This window comes from Corythoichthys intestinalis, chromosome 18 (genome assembly GCF_030265065.1).
Source record: "Corythoichthys intestinalis isolate RoL2023-P3 chromosome 18, ASM3026506v1, whole genome shotgun sequence".
In the NCBI taxonomy this organism is placed as follows: Eukaryota; Metazoa; Chordata; class Actinopteri; order Syngnathiformes; family Syngnathidae; genus Corythoichthys; species Corythoichthys intestinalis.
Window position 1 is genome coordinate 31200266 of NC_080412.1, and position 16472 is coordinate 31216737.

The 16472-nt window shown below is 39.7% G+C and overlaps 1 protein-coding gene across 2 annotated transcripts in view; it reads left to right on the top strand.

Annotated features, from left to right (window-relative positions):
- The window catches only part of LOC130906196 (polypeptide N-acetylgalactosaminyltransferase 10-like), a 100673-nt gene that overhangs the window by 63583 nt on the left and 20618 nt on the right, over nucleotides 1-16472 (top strand). For both annotated transcript variants that reach the window (XM_057820231.1, XM_057820232.1), the window contains exons 5-8: nucleotides 5876-6061; nucleotides 8240-8423; nucleotides 12116-12233; nucleotides 16144-16251. In XM_057820231.1, the coding sequence (XP_057676214.1) occupies nucleotides 5876-6061; nucleotides 8240-8423; nucleotides 12116-12233; nucleotides 16144-16251 (596 nt within the window). The remainder of the gene's footprint in view (nucleotides 1-5875; nucleotides 6062-8239; nucleotides 8424-12115; nucleotides 12234-16143; nucleotides 16252-16472) is intronic.

Sequence of the window (16472 nt, forward strand, 5' to 3'; positions counted from 1 at the left end):
GCAAACAGAAGCAGAATAGACAAAGTAAGCCAATCTGTTCTAATGCCAATGACTAATGAATGCAGCAGCTAGCAAACAGGATGGGAAAGCGCTAGTGAGACAGTTCTAGATTTTGTGAAGAATCAGTAGCACAGTAGCACACATCAGTAGCAAATAATATTGGTGGTTATGGGTAAGACAGTGCTACAACGTCTGAGTAAAGAATATGACGGGTAGCGACGAGGACAGGATGGACAAGGACAAGGTTAGTGAGCAAATAGGACAGTGTAAAACTGGACAAGATAAAGGATGTGAGCCTGGCAGTGTAGCCTGCGGGGGAAGAGGATGCGATGAGTAACAAAAAGTGACAGGACTGAACAGGACGAGGCATAGTGAGCTGGCAATTGTTATACACATGGTGAAGGGACACAACAGGTAGTAAAAAGGACAGGACAAGGATTACTGAGCCTTGCAGTGCCAGACATTACTGTTAAAAAAGTTGAGCGCAATAATTAGAGCGGCCCAACACCCAAGCAACCAAATCCCATCAGCAGTGAAATGCGAGCGAATCAATAATTCTTAATGATTAATGAAGTGACTATTAGAAGTTGCAAGGGAAGCTAATGCCAGACCTTGGAACTCCGCCTCCACTGTACCGTGACTCACTTTCGCCTGTCACAGTGCTTTTATGAGACGAGACGGACCAGAGCGAGCTTGCTCGGGGCCTTGTAAATGCTCCCTTTATTGAATTAGCACTAAAAACATAGACAGTGCAACCGGGCGCTTTGTTTGTTTCGCCTCGTTGAAAAGACAGTTACTGCACAGTATGAATTACAACCGCAAGATGTGAAGATTTACGGGTTTTATTTGCATGAGGACGACAAAGGAGAAAAGCCAACGCCATTTTCTTCCTTGATTGATGAAGATCATACTGCATTAACCTCTCCTTGCCAAATGTGTCACATTTGATACGCTTAGAATTTCATGATTTTGAGACTAATTCAGAATTTTGAAATATCTTTCCTTAAAAAAAAAAATAATGGATGCAAGTCAACTCATGCATCTGCAGGTTCCATGAGAAAAAAAAAGGATTCAGCAAGGGTTATAGATATTTGAGTGCTTATGACATATTTTTTTTTCTTTTTTACAAATTTGAAAAAAAAGTTTCATCAAGACCTTATTTTTCAAATTTTGTGATTCTCTGACAATTGCTTCATATTGCAGGCAATAAAGGGTTAGGGGTGAGAACCTATGGGTAACTCACAATGATGGTGCGTCCCCTCTTGCCGTCCCTGAAGGCCAGTTGATTGGTGGGCGGGTGGCCCGGGGGACCACCCTGGATCCCGTGGGGGATGATGGCTCCTTTGCTGGGCTGCAGGAGGAGGGATGGGGTGCGCTGAACCCCCACCACCTAAACTGCCCTCCTTCCCCGGGCTGGCTGGGTGGGGGCCGTGGCCCTGGGTTGGCGCCCGCGTGGTGTCTCCACTCGTCTGCGTGGCTGTCGTGCGCTTGGTGGGGCTTGCGTGCGGCTGGATGTGATAGGGGGCGCTCGGGTGGGGGGTCCCGTGCCGGGAGTGGCGATGGCGCGATGTAGGGTCAGTCACCAATGGGCTTACACTCACAAGGGATTCACACGATTATTGGACTCTTGATCACAGAGCTGATTTGTGTACACGCTACCCCTTTTAATCACTTAGCTTATAGACTCCCCCACCCCCGTCCCCCTCTTTCCCTTGTCAGAAGGCGCCCCACATGGTGTCAACCGGAAATACATCTAGCTGACGATAGCACCAACATATTAGTAGTTAGTGTAGACGTTCAATGTATTTCTTGTTGTTGTTTGTTTGTGTTTCTTTTCTTTCTTCTCTTGTGTTTCTTTTCTTCTGTTCCCCCATAACCCCTTAATGTTCACTGGTTTGTCATGATACTCGAGGTATGTTGAATGATCACAATGGGAGCATGTCATACTCTCATTGTGAAACATTAAAACTGTTCAGACCAACCGGGCACTTAGACTTCCATTCTCCATGTCAAACAGCTTAACAGGGCAGGTTTAAAAATAAATAAATAAATAAAATTTCAAAATAAGGCTCAGAAGTCAGTTTAAATGGGCTTTTGTGTCGTGGATTTGTGTTGGATGTGTAGGCTTAGTACAGGCGAGTGCACATTTTGAAGGCAAAAAAAGCTGAAATGGTGTCAACAAAGCACTCTACAGAGTATGCTGCACAATGTATGCAATAGTGCTGGCCACTGTACTGTACTGGCTATTAGAATGTGTACAGACCCTATGCATGTTTTCAGTTGTCTTATTTAGAGTTTCCTCAGTTATGAATGGGAAAAAGGGATTATTTCACCAATTTGAATTAGATCTCAAATACCTTTGCAGTTTTAGAAAGCTCATCTAATTTGGTTTTGGTGCATGAACTTGGCTAATACGGGTAGTCCCCAGGTTACAAACGACTTCCGTTCCTACGCTGGCGACCTAACCAGAATTTTCACCTAAAACAGGATTAACCCTTTAAAAATTCAAAATAACTTTTCAAAATTCCCAAAGTATCATTTTTCATTTAATGTGGAAGATACGCTGCCCTTTGGTGGCAGGGTTGGGTCTGGCTGGGGTGTCGTTTAATAATGCTTCCATGCAGGAGCACTCAGACGTCTCACATAGATCAAGGATCGCTGCACTCTGATTTTGGCCCACGTAAGGCTATAAGTTGCGTCAGCTATATATGTTTGTGTATGCATTTGTAATTAGGTTTAGAGCTACAGTTTGTGGAGTTACGTGTGAGCGATTTGCTATGAGAATTGTAAGTACATTAGCATTTGTAGCATTTAAGCTAGCTGACTTTTGTGAAGCAAATGCGACTAATTAAATTTACTAAATTTACATATTGATCAAATGGACGTTTGAACACCAATCGTTTTGTATTGAGTATTTTATTATATGTGTCGTTCTGAACAGACATGCACAAATGTGTTTTACAGCTTTAGAAATTGTCAAAAGTGAAGGAAGTAAAAAGCACAATTGCTTTGTTTGCTGGATATCAAGCAAAACAACTTCACGTTTCGTGAGGACAGAACAAGTCATTTTAATGCAGTCAAGTAAAAAGTAAGATACTGTGAAGTACAACTAGGTATTGTTTGTGTGACAAAAAAAAAAGATTGGAGAAAAATGGCGGATGAGACTCCCACGTCGTAAAGTCGAAATTGCGTAAGTCGAGTACGTTGTAACTCGGTCACTACCTGTATATTTAATATTGGAAAGTTTTTATTAGCATTTTAATTATTTTATTATTTATTTATTATTATCATAGTTATATTATTATTATTTATTAGCATTACTTTAACTTGTCCTTTTTCTACATCCCATTTGTGGTTCCTAGCACTTAGTTTCGTTTTCCCATTCTTTGAAAAAGAGACTCAAAAAGTCAATGTAATGTCTGGTCTCTCAAAGTGTTGACTTGCGACAACACTTCCTTGTTAGCAAATACATTTCCGATAAAGCGTACTGTTGCTGAATACTGAGCATTTAGTCTTACTCCTGTGCCAGCAGTGTTTATGCATGCATCCGCTTTTTTTTTCCTTTTTTTTTTTTTTTTTTTTTTTTTTTAATGTCTTATACTTGGTTGCGTTTCACTCTCCCTATAGTCCAACGACAGCAGTTAAAAGTAAAAAATCAGCAGATTGCAGGAAAGTTTGCGGGGAGAAAAAAAAGTTTACATATGGAGTTATGATATGGAAGGCCAAAAGGGGGACATTTAAAGTTTGGAGCAGGTGGCACTGCCAGATGCCTTATTTAATGGGGATGAGTAACTGTTTTTATCTATTGTAACGATAGTAAGGTGCTATTAAAGTTTTAATTCACCGGACTGATGCTGCTCTGAATACATAGTGCTCAAAAAATGCAACTTTCCAGGACTTTCACGTTCTCTTATTACAGTGCTGGCCAAAAGTATTGGCACATCTGCAATTCTGTTAGATAATGCTCAATTTCTCCCAGAAAATGATTGCAATTACAAATGCTTTGGTAGTAATAACTTCATTTATTTTGCTTGCTATGAAAAAACACAAAAGAGAATGAAAAAAAAAAAAAAATCATTATCATTTTACACAAAACTCCAAAGAACGGCCGGACAAAAGTATTGGCACCCTCAGCCAAATACTTGGTAGCACAACCTTTAGACAAAATAACTGCGAACAACGACTTCCGGTATCCATCAATGAGTTTCTTACAATGCTCTGCTGGAATTTTAGACCATTCTTCTTTGGTCAACTGCTCCAGGTCTCTGAGATTTAAAGGGTCCCTTTTCCAGACTCTCATTTTCAAATCTCTCCACAGGTTTCTATGGGATTCAGGTCTGGACTCAGTGCTGGCCACTTTAGAAGTCTCCAATGTTTTCTCTCAAAGCATTTTCTAGTGCTTTTTGAAGTGTGTTTTGGGTCATTGTCCTGCTGAAAGACCAATGACCTCTGAGGGAGACCCAGATTTCTCACACTGGACCCCTTCATTATGCTGCAAAATTTGTTGGTAGTCTTCAGACTTCATAATGCCATGCACACGGTCAGGCAGTCCAGTGCCAGAGGTAGCAAAGCAACACCAAAACATCAGGGAACCTCCGCCACGTTTGACTGTGGGGACCGTGTTCTTTCTTTGAAGGCCTTGTTTTTTTTCCTGTAAACTCTATGTTGATGCCTTTTCCCAAAAAGCTCTACTTTTCTCTCATCTGACCAGAAAACATTCATTCAAAACATTTTTGGCTTTCTCAGGTAAGTTTTGGTAAACTCCAGCCTGGCTTTTTTATGTCTCTGGGTCAGAAGTGGGGTCTTCCTGGGTATCCTACTATAGATTCCCTTTTCATTCAAATTCTGACATATAGTATGGGTTGAAACAGTTGTACCCTCGGACTGCAGGACAGCTTGAAATGATTTGAATGTTAGTCGAGGTTCTTTATCCACCATCTACACAATCTTTCATTGAAGTCTCTTCTCAATTTTTCTTTTTCATCCACATCAAGGGAGGTTAGCAACAGTGCCATGGGCTTTACACTTATTGATGACACTGGGCACGGTAGACACAGGAACATTCAGGTCTTTGGAAATGGACTTGTATATGCATCCTCACAATTTTGATTCTCAAGTCCTCAGACAGTCTTTTGGTCTTCTTTCTTTTCTCCATGCTCAATGTGGTCCACACAACGAAACAGGACAAGGTTGAGTCCACTTAAATCCATTTTAACTGGCTGCAAGTGTGTGATTTAGTTATTGCCACCACCTGTTATGTGCCACAGGTAAGTAAACAGGTAGGGTTAACTACACAAATTAGAGAAGCATCGCATGGTTTTTTTCAAAGGGTGCCAATGCTTTTGTCCGTCCCATTTTTGGAGTTTTGTGTAAAATTAAAATGATTTTATTTTTTTCCTCATTCTCTTTTTTGTTTTTTCATTGCAAGCACAATAAATAAAGCTATTACTACTAAAGCATTTGTCATTGCAATCATTTTCTGAGAAAAAATTGAGCATTATGTGACAGAATTGCAGGGGTGCAAATACTTTTGGCCAGCACTGTATATGGTAGGCATGTTACCTCTTGTTATATTTATGTTGTTGATTTGTTGGTGTGATGATTAAGAAACTGTGCAGTCATTTTGCTTCGATAAATGAAATTAAGATGAATGCTGAAAAATGTGCACAGGATAAGAGAAATTTAGTGCTGAATCTCTGAGTAATGGCAAGAAATTCTTTTTCATGTCCTCATCTGCCAGGATTTTTGGGTGACATCATCTAGGACTCTTGCCTTCTGGCCTGCTTTTTAATTTGTGTCGTAAAAGACACAGCAAGTCAGCCTTTTTAATGTGAAGCAGAAACAGAAACGGTCAATATTTTCTCTCCCCTGACAGAGCACCTCAAGGCACCTCTGGATGAGTACATGGTCCGCTTTCCCAAAGTGCGCATCCTGAGGAGCAAGAAGAGGGAGGGTCTGATCCGGACTCGCTTGCTGGGCGCAGCTGCTGCCAAGGGCGAGGTCATCACCTTTTTGGACTCTCACTGCGAGGCTAACGTCAACTGGCTGCCTCCGCTACTCGGTGAGGAAAAACAGTCTGTCAGCCACTTGGAGAACTAGTGATAATAGTAACTAGTGGTGTAACAGTACAAAAAAAATCACTGTTTGGTTGGTGCTTTTGATTTAGGGTCAAGGTTAAGTTCACAATGTCTACTTACTTTTACTTACTTGACTTTTTAAATGAAAATAAATGAAATTAATGACAATAAAATCTGCGAGCTGCCAAAATAAAATTCTCCAATAAATAAAAGTTTGTGAAAACACTAAATGTACACCAGATAATCTCAATAAATTATGATGCCATTCAGAAGCTGAAATAGTACAATAAATGTCATATATTGCACACACCAGTGCCTCTGCCTAAAAAATAAATAAATAAATAAATGAATAAAAAACGAACTGTATATTCCGCACTGCAGGCCTGTGACTTATACTCAGTTTTAGAGGTAGACCGATATATGGACCTTTTTCCAACATCGGGCATCAGCCGATTAACAATAAAAATAAGCCAATAAAAAAGGATTTTGATCAGGCATCTGTGGGGGCCGCTGACTGACGGGAAAACCCGGGAAGGACCCTGCAGCAGCTTAAAGGCAGGCTGCTACAGAAAGCTTCGGGCTTGCCTGTTTTGTAAATATTGTATATAATATCTATTATATATAATATTACTAAAATATTTTTTTATCTTGCTTGATAGAATATGCAATGTTGCTTTTGCCTTTTAAGGTGTTAACAGATTGATCCTTACACTCTAAATATAACTTATTGCATTAGCGTAGCATTTGCAATCGGCAGACATTTTTTTTAGACGTCTGCATCATCATTTGAAAATTCCATATCGGTCGACCTCTACTCAGTTGCGACTTACTGTTGTTTTTTTTTTTTTACACTGACATCCAAAAGAAGGGAACTGTAGGTACTCCCTCTACTTCTAGAGTTAGCGGATTTTTTTGTTTTGGATTTTTTTTCTGAAGATGAACGCATTGAATTTTCCCTGTTGTTTGGAGTGGGAGTGAGAGTGAGAGTTTGGAAACCAATAACAGTTATGGATAGAGGTGGGAATCTTTGGGCACTGAACGATTCGATTACGATTCAGAGGCTTTGGTTCGATTATAAATCAATTATTGATGCACACCCTCACCCGCCGGCTATTAGCTGCTTTTAATGTTTCGTACATTAGTTACAAAAATTGTACAAAAATCCTCTCAGGCTTAAACAAATGACTATTTCAGTATCAGGTTAACAGTCCAAAAAAGTAAATAAAATACTCAAGTCCCCATTCTGTATCAGCAGCTTTAAACTACATTCAATTTATTTAATGTGGTGAATCAACCGTTAAAGTTGTTAAAATTGCTCCCGTTATTCTGCAATTTCCCTTCTGTCTACTTTCGACATGTGAAAGTTTTAAAACTGTTTCATCATTTAAAGATAGATTCAAGTCAAGATTTTGCCGCTTTAAGAGTATTTTAGATAAAAAGTTCATTAGGTTCGTTTGGAAGGTTCGGTACAAAAGCCTTCCAGGGAAGTCTACTGCTTTAAGATGGCGGCTGTTTACTAACACCGGCAAGTCTGTCATTTCGCATCTAGTTTTCTGTACATGTGCTGATAACGCAGCCGAGTCTGTTATTTCGCATCTAGTTCTTTATATGCGCGATATCTACCGTAGCATTATGTGGGCATCGTTTGTAGCGGCTGTCAGCAGCAGTCAGGTATTTTGGTTTTTTTTATCTAGCGGCATGAGTTGAGCCAGAGCCCAGAGTTAAGCATTGTCATTACTCGGTGAATGATAAGCATGATGTTTACTTTCGGTCCGTTCCTTATTGCGTTCTCAAGACCGCGCTGACTGTTTTAGTTCCGCTTTACTTGGCATATTTCAATAATCGGAATTTGGATGTTTGTGAATCGTTCTCGAATCTTCTTCGTGAATAATCTAAGAATCGGAAATTTCGCACACCTCTAGTTATGGCTATATTACATTAATAGACAGCTATTTAGCCTGTTGTCCTATTGTGTCTTTTATTAACATAATGTTTAATGTTTGTTCTAAAATTACCCCCAAAATTCGGATTGAACGCCAGTGCAACTTAGATTTTTTTTTTTTTTAATTCTTGATTATGTAGGTTTTTCGCTGGTGCTTAATAAACACATTGAATCTGAAAAATTCTGTACATGAAGTTGTAATATAGTCTGTAATTCTCAGACCGAATCGCTGAGAACCGCAAGACCATCGTGTGCCCAATGATTGACGTGATCGACCATGACAACTTCGGCTACGAGACACAGGCGGGTGACGCCATGCGCGGGGCGTTCGACTGGGAAATGTACTACAAGCGCATCCCCATCCCCGCTCGGCTGCAGAAGGACGACCCCAGCGAGCCCTTTGAGTGAGTTGCACTCACTCCGACCTGTTCTATTTCTAGTGCAACAGTTAAGCCGCCAGTACCATCATTTTTCAAGTTGAATGTGCTCTTGTGTACACTGTGAAAACACACCTCCTTAAAACTAGTCAAATTTTCACTGTAAATTCATTAAAAATAAGTAAAATTATCTGCCAGCGCTTTGAGTAAATTTTACTCAGATTTCCTCAAACAAGAAAAATAGCGATCAGAAAATAATCTTAACTGACTTATTTTAAGCAATAAATTAGTTTATTTAATTTTAAAAACAGACTGTTTGTCAGAAATGTTGTTAATTCCAGAATAGATATTCAAAACATTATTTGAAAGTATTTTTTTCTTTGATTTACTTTTAGATGTATGGGCTTAATAAGAACAAATAGTAATATTTAATTAAAGTAAATTGAATAATCTAACAGATTTAACACTCAAAACAAGATGTAGAAAATTATTTGACAAGAGTTAAGAAAAATAATCTGATTAAGACGTTATAAATTTGCAGTGTATGATCTGCACCCATAAAATCGATGCTCCTGCCTTTACCTTAAACAGCACAGCAAGCTATGAAAAAGCTCATTTAGACATTCAGTGTGGAAGAAGCAGTTGAGGAGTTTTGGGCATGGAAATACACTATCATGATGGGGGATGAACCAGGAAAAAATAGCTGCCTCACAGGCAGAATCAATCCTCATTTCTTGGAATTAGTCATCTCTTCTTGCCTGACAAGATGACCTTCTCCAGTGCAAATCCAATTGAAGTTGCAAAGATTTTCATTTTCTTTTTGATTGACATTGACACAGTTGCGGTCTAAGCTATTAAAAAGGGAAGAAGAAGAAAAAAAAAGACTAAAAAAAAAATATCACGCCCACCTCAAAATGTCAATTGAGCAGAAATAGAAAGCATTAAGTCGTCCATTCTAGTTAAATTTACAGTCTGGGCTGGAATACTCACTGGCCATTGAGTTGAGTCCTTGAGTGTGATTATGACACTTGATACTGATAAGTATTCAGCTGAGAGAAATGATATTGGCTTCGAGTTGTCAAACACGACTGTTTTCCAAATGGGTTGTCAAAATAACAGGCGGCAACTGATGTCACAGCTTCAATAGTAGAAGTTTGGGGAATTTACAATCGTGAAAAAATTAGGACACCCCATTAAATATCCAGTTTTTTAGTAAGAAATTTTCACATATCAATGTCTGATCTTGTTTTCCCTTATCTCTGGAAAAGTGATTTAATTGCAGGTAAACAACAAAAATTAACATTTTTTTACTCATTAAACCAAATATATCAACAAAAATGCATATTCTAACTGAGGAAAAAGTTAGGACACCCTATCACATTAGCTGTTAACCCCTTTGGCTGAAATAACTTTCATAACACGGTTTTTGTAGCCATCTACCAGTCTTTGACATTGGTCTGAAGAAAAACAGAATACTTTCAACAGTGAGATGTTTGACGGGTTTCCTGCATGTACAGCCCGTTTCAAGTCACCCCACAGCATCTCATCGGGATTAAGATCTGGGCTTTGACTCGGCCATTCCCGGACTCTCCATTTCTTACTTTTCAGCCAGTCCTTGGTGGATTTATTGGTATGTTTTGGGTCATTGTCATGTTGCAGGGTCTAGTTTCGCATCAGCTTTAATTTTTTTCACAGATGATTTCACATGTTCCTCAAGCACCCTGTGATACACAAGAGAATTCATGGTGGATTCTATGATGGTTAGCTAGCCATGTCTTGCTGAAGCAAAGCATCCCCAAACCATGACACTTCCACCTCCATGCTTCACAGTTGGTATGAGGCTCTTTTCCTGGAATGCTGCTTTACGCCAAACATGTCCTCTTTTCTGGTGTCCAAATAACTTAGATAATAATTTTAGATTCATCTGTGCAAAGAACATTATTCCAGAAGTAATGGTCTTTGTCTACAGTCACTCTGGCAAACTTCAGTCTGGCCATTATGTTCTTCTTGTAGAGCAAATGTTTCCTCCTTGCACACCTCCCATGAAGGTTGTGATGTCTCTTTCTGATTGTAGAGGCATGCACTTTCACATCAACGGTAGCAACAGCCTGCATTTTAGGGTTTTTGGAGACTTCTTTAAGCATCTTGCGGTCTGCTCTCGGGGTAAACTTGCGTGGACGGCCAGACTTTGGCATGTTGGCAGTTGTTTTGAATGTCCTTCACTTGTAGACTATTTTCCGGACAGTGGAATGGCTGATTTATATTCTTTTGAGATCTTTTGAAAGCCCTTATCAGACGCATAAGCGTCTACAATCTTATCTCTGAAGGCCTCAGACAGCACCTCTCACCATGATGTTTTCTCTCACTTCAACAGTCAGAGGCACACCAAACTAAATGTGAGGTTTAAATAAGGCAAGCCTCCTTCAAAACACTGGGTAATGATGTTCTAATCATGTGCACCTGATGTGATACCACTGTGTGTGTGATGTTAGCCATTTTAAGTGGGATTGAATGCCGGGGGGGTGGGGGGGTCCTAAATTGTTCCTCAACAGAAATTACATTTTTTTTAAAATTACATTTCAAAGAAAGTTACAAAAAGTATTTTTTTTCAGTTTCAATTTTCTAGTTCTATTACTTGAATCTCTCAAGATTGTTAAAGTTGATGTTAAATATCCATATGACCCAATGTTAGAAATCACACAGGCTTCCATAGGGTGTCCGATTTTCTCACATGACTGTAGTAAGGGGCCGTTTACATGACAACCGCAATGGGGGGGGGGGGGGGGGGGGTGTCCACGCAAAAACTTTTCCAGAGAGCCCTATCAGGAATGGAGTCTCTGGGAGTTGAAAACACCTTCCAGAGTGGAAATCTCGAAAAGGCTCCCTCCTGTTAGTTGACAACGCAAAAGTTAGTTTTGGGTAACAACTGACTTCCGTACTCCGGAACAGTAGGTGGCGATATTCCTCCGAGATATTTGTCTGTAAAGGCGGTGAAGATTTTGATGATGTCGGTGCAGGCGGACAGTCCGACAGTGTATGAAAACATGATGTTATTTGACCAGGATGAAAGAGGAAACCGCAGACTCCAATCAAGTTTTGATGGTGTGCCAGTGTTGTTAATAACTGTTAGTGTGTTAGTTTCTAACAGCGTTATTTTTTTCAGTAGTGAGTAATCGATTTAATTACTTTTCCAGTCTTTGCAACACCGTTACCTTTCCTGAGGATTTAAGGGAGCGCATTACTAAAATTTGGTTTAATCAAGCACGAGTTGTCTGATTTTGTCACAGCTACCTGGGAGAGAGCAGAACGGGAGGGAGGAGGAGGGAAGGCGGTGGTGACGCCGTTGCAAACGCAATAATGATTGGCTAGGGGGCTCAGAGCGTTGAGTAACTTAATTACTCTTTCAATGAGGTAACTGAGTTACTCAATTACATTTTGGGAGAAATAATTTATAACTAATTACTTTATTAAAGTAAGATTAACAACACTGCCACTTACACATAGGGAATGCATACTACATCGGCAAATTGGAGGTTTCATTCACTTTTACGCTTCCGTGTGCACGTAGTTTTCCCCGCACATAATGATCTTGTAGACGCGAAATTAAAATAACGGCAAAACGCCATTTTTGTGTTATTGCATAAGATTGTTGCCGTGTAAACGTGGCCTAAATGAAACAGATTTTAACCACAATGCTTTTTTTTCCCCTGTCTGTTTAGGTCTCCCGTAATGGCCGGCGGGCTGTTTGCCATGGACAGGAAATGGTTCTGGGAACTAGGGGGGTACGACACAGGTCTGGAGATTTGGGGAGGAGAGCAGTACGAGATCTCTTTCAAGGTGAAGAAAACACCTTGTTGCTCACCGATTAGTCTACGACAAATGTTTAATATGATTGTTGTATTGTTTGTAGAGAACAATGAATGAAGGCATTGACATTTGTTTATCACATTGATTAAGAACCAGTTTAACATTCAATCAATTGCTACTGAATTTTTCGGATTATAAGTCGAACCAGCCATAAAATGCCCAACAAAGAGGGAAAAAAACATATATTTCGCACCGGAGTATAAATCGCATTTTGGGGGGAAATTTACTTGATAAAATCCAACACACATACCAGATATGTCATCTTAAAAGACAATTTAAAATAAAAATATAATAGAGAACAACATGCTGAATAAGTGTACAGCATGATAATGTTACATGATGCATGAACAACGAAATGCGAACGTTAACGCGAACAGATAACTATAGCATAAAGAACATGCTACCAAGTTTACCAAACCATCAGTGTAACTCCAAAACACCAAAATAACATGTGAAATGTTATAATAATGTGTTAATAATTTCCCCCATAAGTCGCTCCAGAGTATAAGTCGCACCCCCAGCCAAACTATGAAAAAAACTATGACTTTTAGTCCGAAAAATACGGTACTTTTCAAAATTACCTACAGTTGTGGTCAAAAGTTTACATACACTTGTGAAGAACATAATGTCATGGCTCTCTTGAGTTTCCAGTTATTTCTACAACTCTGATTTTTCTCTGATAGAGAGATTGGAACAGATACTTCTTTGTCACAAAAAACATTCATGAAGTTTGGTTCTTTTATGACTTTATTATGGGTGAACAGAAAAAAGTGATCAAATCTGCTGGGTCAAAAATATACATACAGCAGCGCTAATATTTGGTAACATGTCCCTTGGCCATTTTCACTTTAATTAGGCGCTTTTGGTAGCCATCCACAAGCTTCTGGCAAGCTTCTGGTTGAATCTTTGACCACTCCTCTTGACAGAATTGGTGCAGTTCAGTTAAATTTGATGGCTTTCTGACATGGACTTGTTTCTTCAGCATTGTCCACAAGTTCTCAATGGGGTTTAAGTCAGGACTTTGGGAAGGCCATTCAAAAACCTTAATTCTAGCCTGATTTAGCCATTCCATTACCACTTTTGATGTGTGTTTGGGGTCATTGTCCTGTTGGAACACCCAACTGCGCCCAAGACCCAATCTTCGGGCTGATGACGTTAGGTTATCTTGAAGAATTTGAAGGTAATCCTCCTTCTTCATTATCCCATTTATTCTCTGTAAAGCACCAGTTCCATTGGCAGCAAAACAGCCCCACAGCATAATACTACCACCACCGTGCTTGACGATAGGCATGGTGTACATGGGGTTAAAGGCCTCACCTTTTCTCCTCCAAACATATTGCTGGGCATTGTGGCCAAACAGCTCGATTTTTGTTTCGTCTGACCACAGAACTTTCCTCCAGAAGGTCTTATTTTTGTCCATGTGATCAGCAGCAAACTTCAGTCGAGCCTTAAGGTGCCTCTTTTGGAGCAAGGGCTTCCTTCTTGCACGGCAGCCTCTCAGTCCATGGACATGCAAAACACGCTTGACTGTGGACACTGACACCTGTGTTCCAGCAGCTTCTAAATCTTGGCAGATCTGCTTTTTGGTGATTCTCGGTTGAATCTTCACCCTCCTGACCAATTTTCTCTCAGCAGCAGGTGATAGCTTGCGTTTTCTTCCTGATCGTGGCAGTGACAAAACAGTGCCATGCACTTTATACTTACAAACAATTGTTTGCACTGTTGCTCTTGGGACCTGCAGCTGCTTTGAAATGGCTCCAAGTGACTTTCCTGACTTGTTCAAGTCAATGATTGTTGAAGTCAATAATCACTCACAAGAAATTACTAATTCGTGTTGCTGTATGTATATTTTTGACCCAGCAAATTTGATCGCTTTTTCTGTTAACCCATAATAAAGTCATAAAAGAACCAAACTTCATGAATGTTTTTTTGTGACAAAGAAGTATTTGTTCCAATCACTCTATCCGAGAAAAATCAGAGTTGTAGAAATAACTGGAAACTCAAGAGAGCCATGACATTATGTTCTTCACAAGTGTATGTAAATTTTTGACCACAACTGTATGTACAGTAAACATCAAGGGTGTGATGATACATCGATCCAGTGTTGTTTTTGGCAGCCTTTTTAATTTTAATATTAGTCTTTTGGACAAAAATACTTATTTGTCTTAGTCGTATTTTAGTCATTTCTAAATGTGTTTGTGTTTATCTAGTTTTAGTCAACAATTACTCAAAATATTTTCCTCCGCAAAATTCAAAAGTATAGTAAAGTATGTATAAAACAAATAAATAAAGAAAGGTTTCCAACAATTTCAAATGAACATTGACAGACAAGCACATAATTGTAGCGACTACAAGGATATTGCCATCTTTATGATGATAATGCACACTGAGCAGAAAAACAGAACATTTTCAATTAATTAAACTCACCTGGACACCATGAACTGTATGTTAAAAAAAAAAAAAAAAAGTCCAAGATTTTAAGACGACGCTCGCCATGCTAAATGCAAAAGCTATGTTAACGCTACAAGTAACATTTAGTGTGTGACGATGGCTCAGCTCAGACCTTTAAAGGCTAAAGCACCTTGTCATATTCTTTCAAGCAAAGATAAGAAAACAAAAGTTTTTCTTTCAAAACAAAAGTCTGGAGCCTGGAGAGGACACCGGTGAGTGTATGCATGGGGCAGGGGGTGCATGAATGCCAAGACCAAACACTGCTATGATGCAGGCTGTCACGCAGTGTGAACATGTGACGGAAACTATAGCGCATTTTCATCTCGTTCTCGTCCCGTCAGACGAAAACAGGCATTTGTCTTGTTATGCTTTAGTCTAGAAATGTTTTTAACTCATCATTGTCATGAAAAAAATTGTTCGGCGAGGAAATATTTTCATCATCCTTTATGAAAATAACACTGGATCGATCTGTATCACTACATCGATTGGTTTGGCACAATGATATCAAAATTTATCCAAATGCAAAACATCAATCAGTCTTCTTTTGGATGTGTGGTTTTGCTAAAAATACTTTTTAATCAAATGTCTGAAATGTTTCAGCAAAAAAAATACCCCACAAAAATAGCTTTGTATTTATTAATTTTTTTTTTGTACCTGACAATACGGCATCACATTTCACCAGAAAATTGTTCATTTATAAGACGCATTGGGGTTCAAAGTGGGGGAAAAAAACTAGCATTTTATAGTCTGAATATTACGGTGCGCGAGTTTCAAATTCACCCAACAGCAAACATGACTTCCATGTCGACTTGTTCTCAGTAGAGCCCGTCTAAGAGGCAAATAAATCAGTCTCAGACGCTCATAATGCGTAATAATGTCAAACATATTAAACCTGATTGAAGTAAAAGGTTCCCAGCGAGTGTTCTCCATTCGGTTTTCGGATCTTGTTAGAGTCAAAGCCAAGCAACTTCACGTCAATCACGCTCACAGTGCCTTATTATTAGATTGAGCTTTTGTTTGCCGCTTCAACGTGAATTATTCCGTTTAAGCGGCGTCGACGTGGTCAGCATCACAAGAAATCGTCCCGCCATTCTTCCAGTCAGTCGAGCGAGCTGACGGTGTGGCGTCGCTCCGTAATCGAATTGTGCTTTGAAGGCGCGCCTCGCTTTTGTCGTCTCACTTAATCAAGCACAAAGGGCCCCCAACCCCCTGACTGCCCCGCCCATACTTTCCCTCAGGGGAGGCTGATGTGACGGGACGGATTCCGTGACGGGAGATTAAATGTTGTCTGCGCCGTACCAGCTTTGATATGAATATGAATTGAGATGTCAAATCTGCTCCATTTTATACTGTCTGTTTACATGTATCCGTTGACAGGGACTGAATTCTATGCCTGTAATAATACTAAATACTGAGTTTCTTTGCCCAGGTATGGATGTGCGGTGGTCGTATGGAGGACATCCCGTGTTCCAGAGTGGGACACATTTACAGGAAATACGTCCCGTACAAAGTGCCTGGAGGGGTCAGCCTCGCCAGGGTGAGTTTCTTCTACCAGTAATCTAATTAAAGTTAGTTTCCTCAGAGTCTGTCCATTAAGATTTTGTTATTGCCTCATAATGTATGTAGAATGAAGAATATTGTAGTAATGTACGAAGATCATTTTGAATAAATTTTATACATGTTCGTTTCCATGGTAACCGCTCATAGTTATTCCTGTTTTGGACTCGAGTCACACGTGCTAAGTGTTTTGGGTGCCAG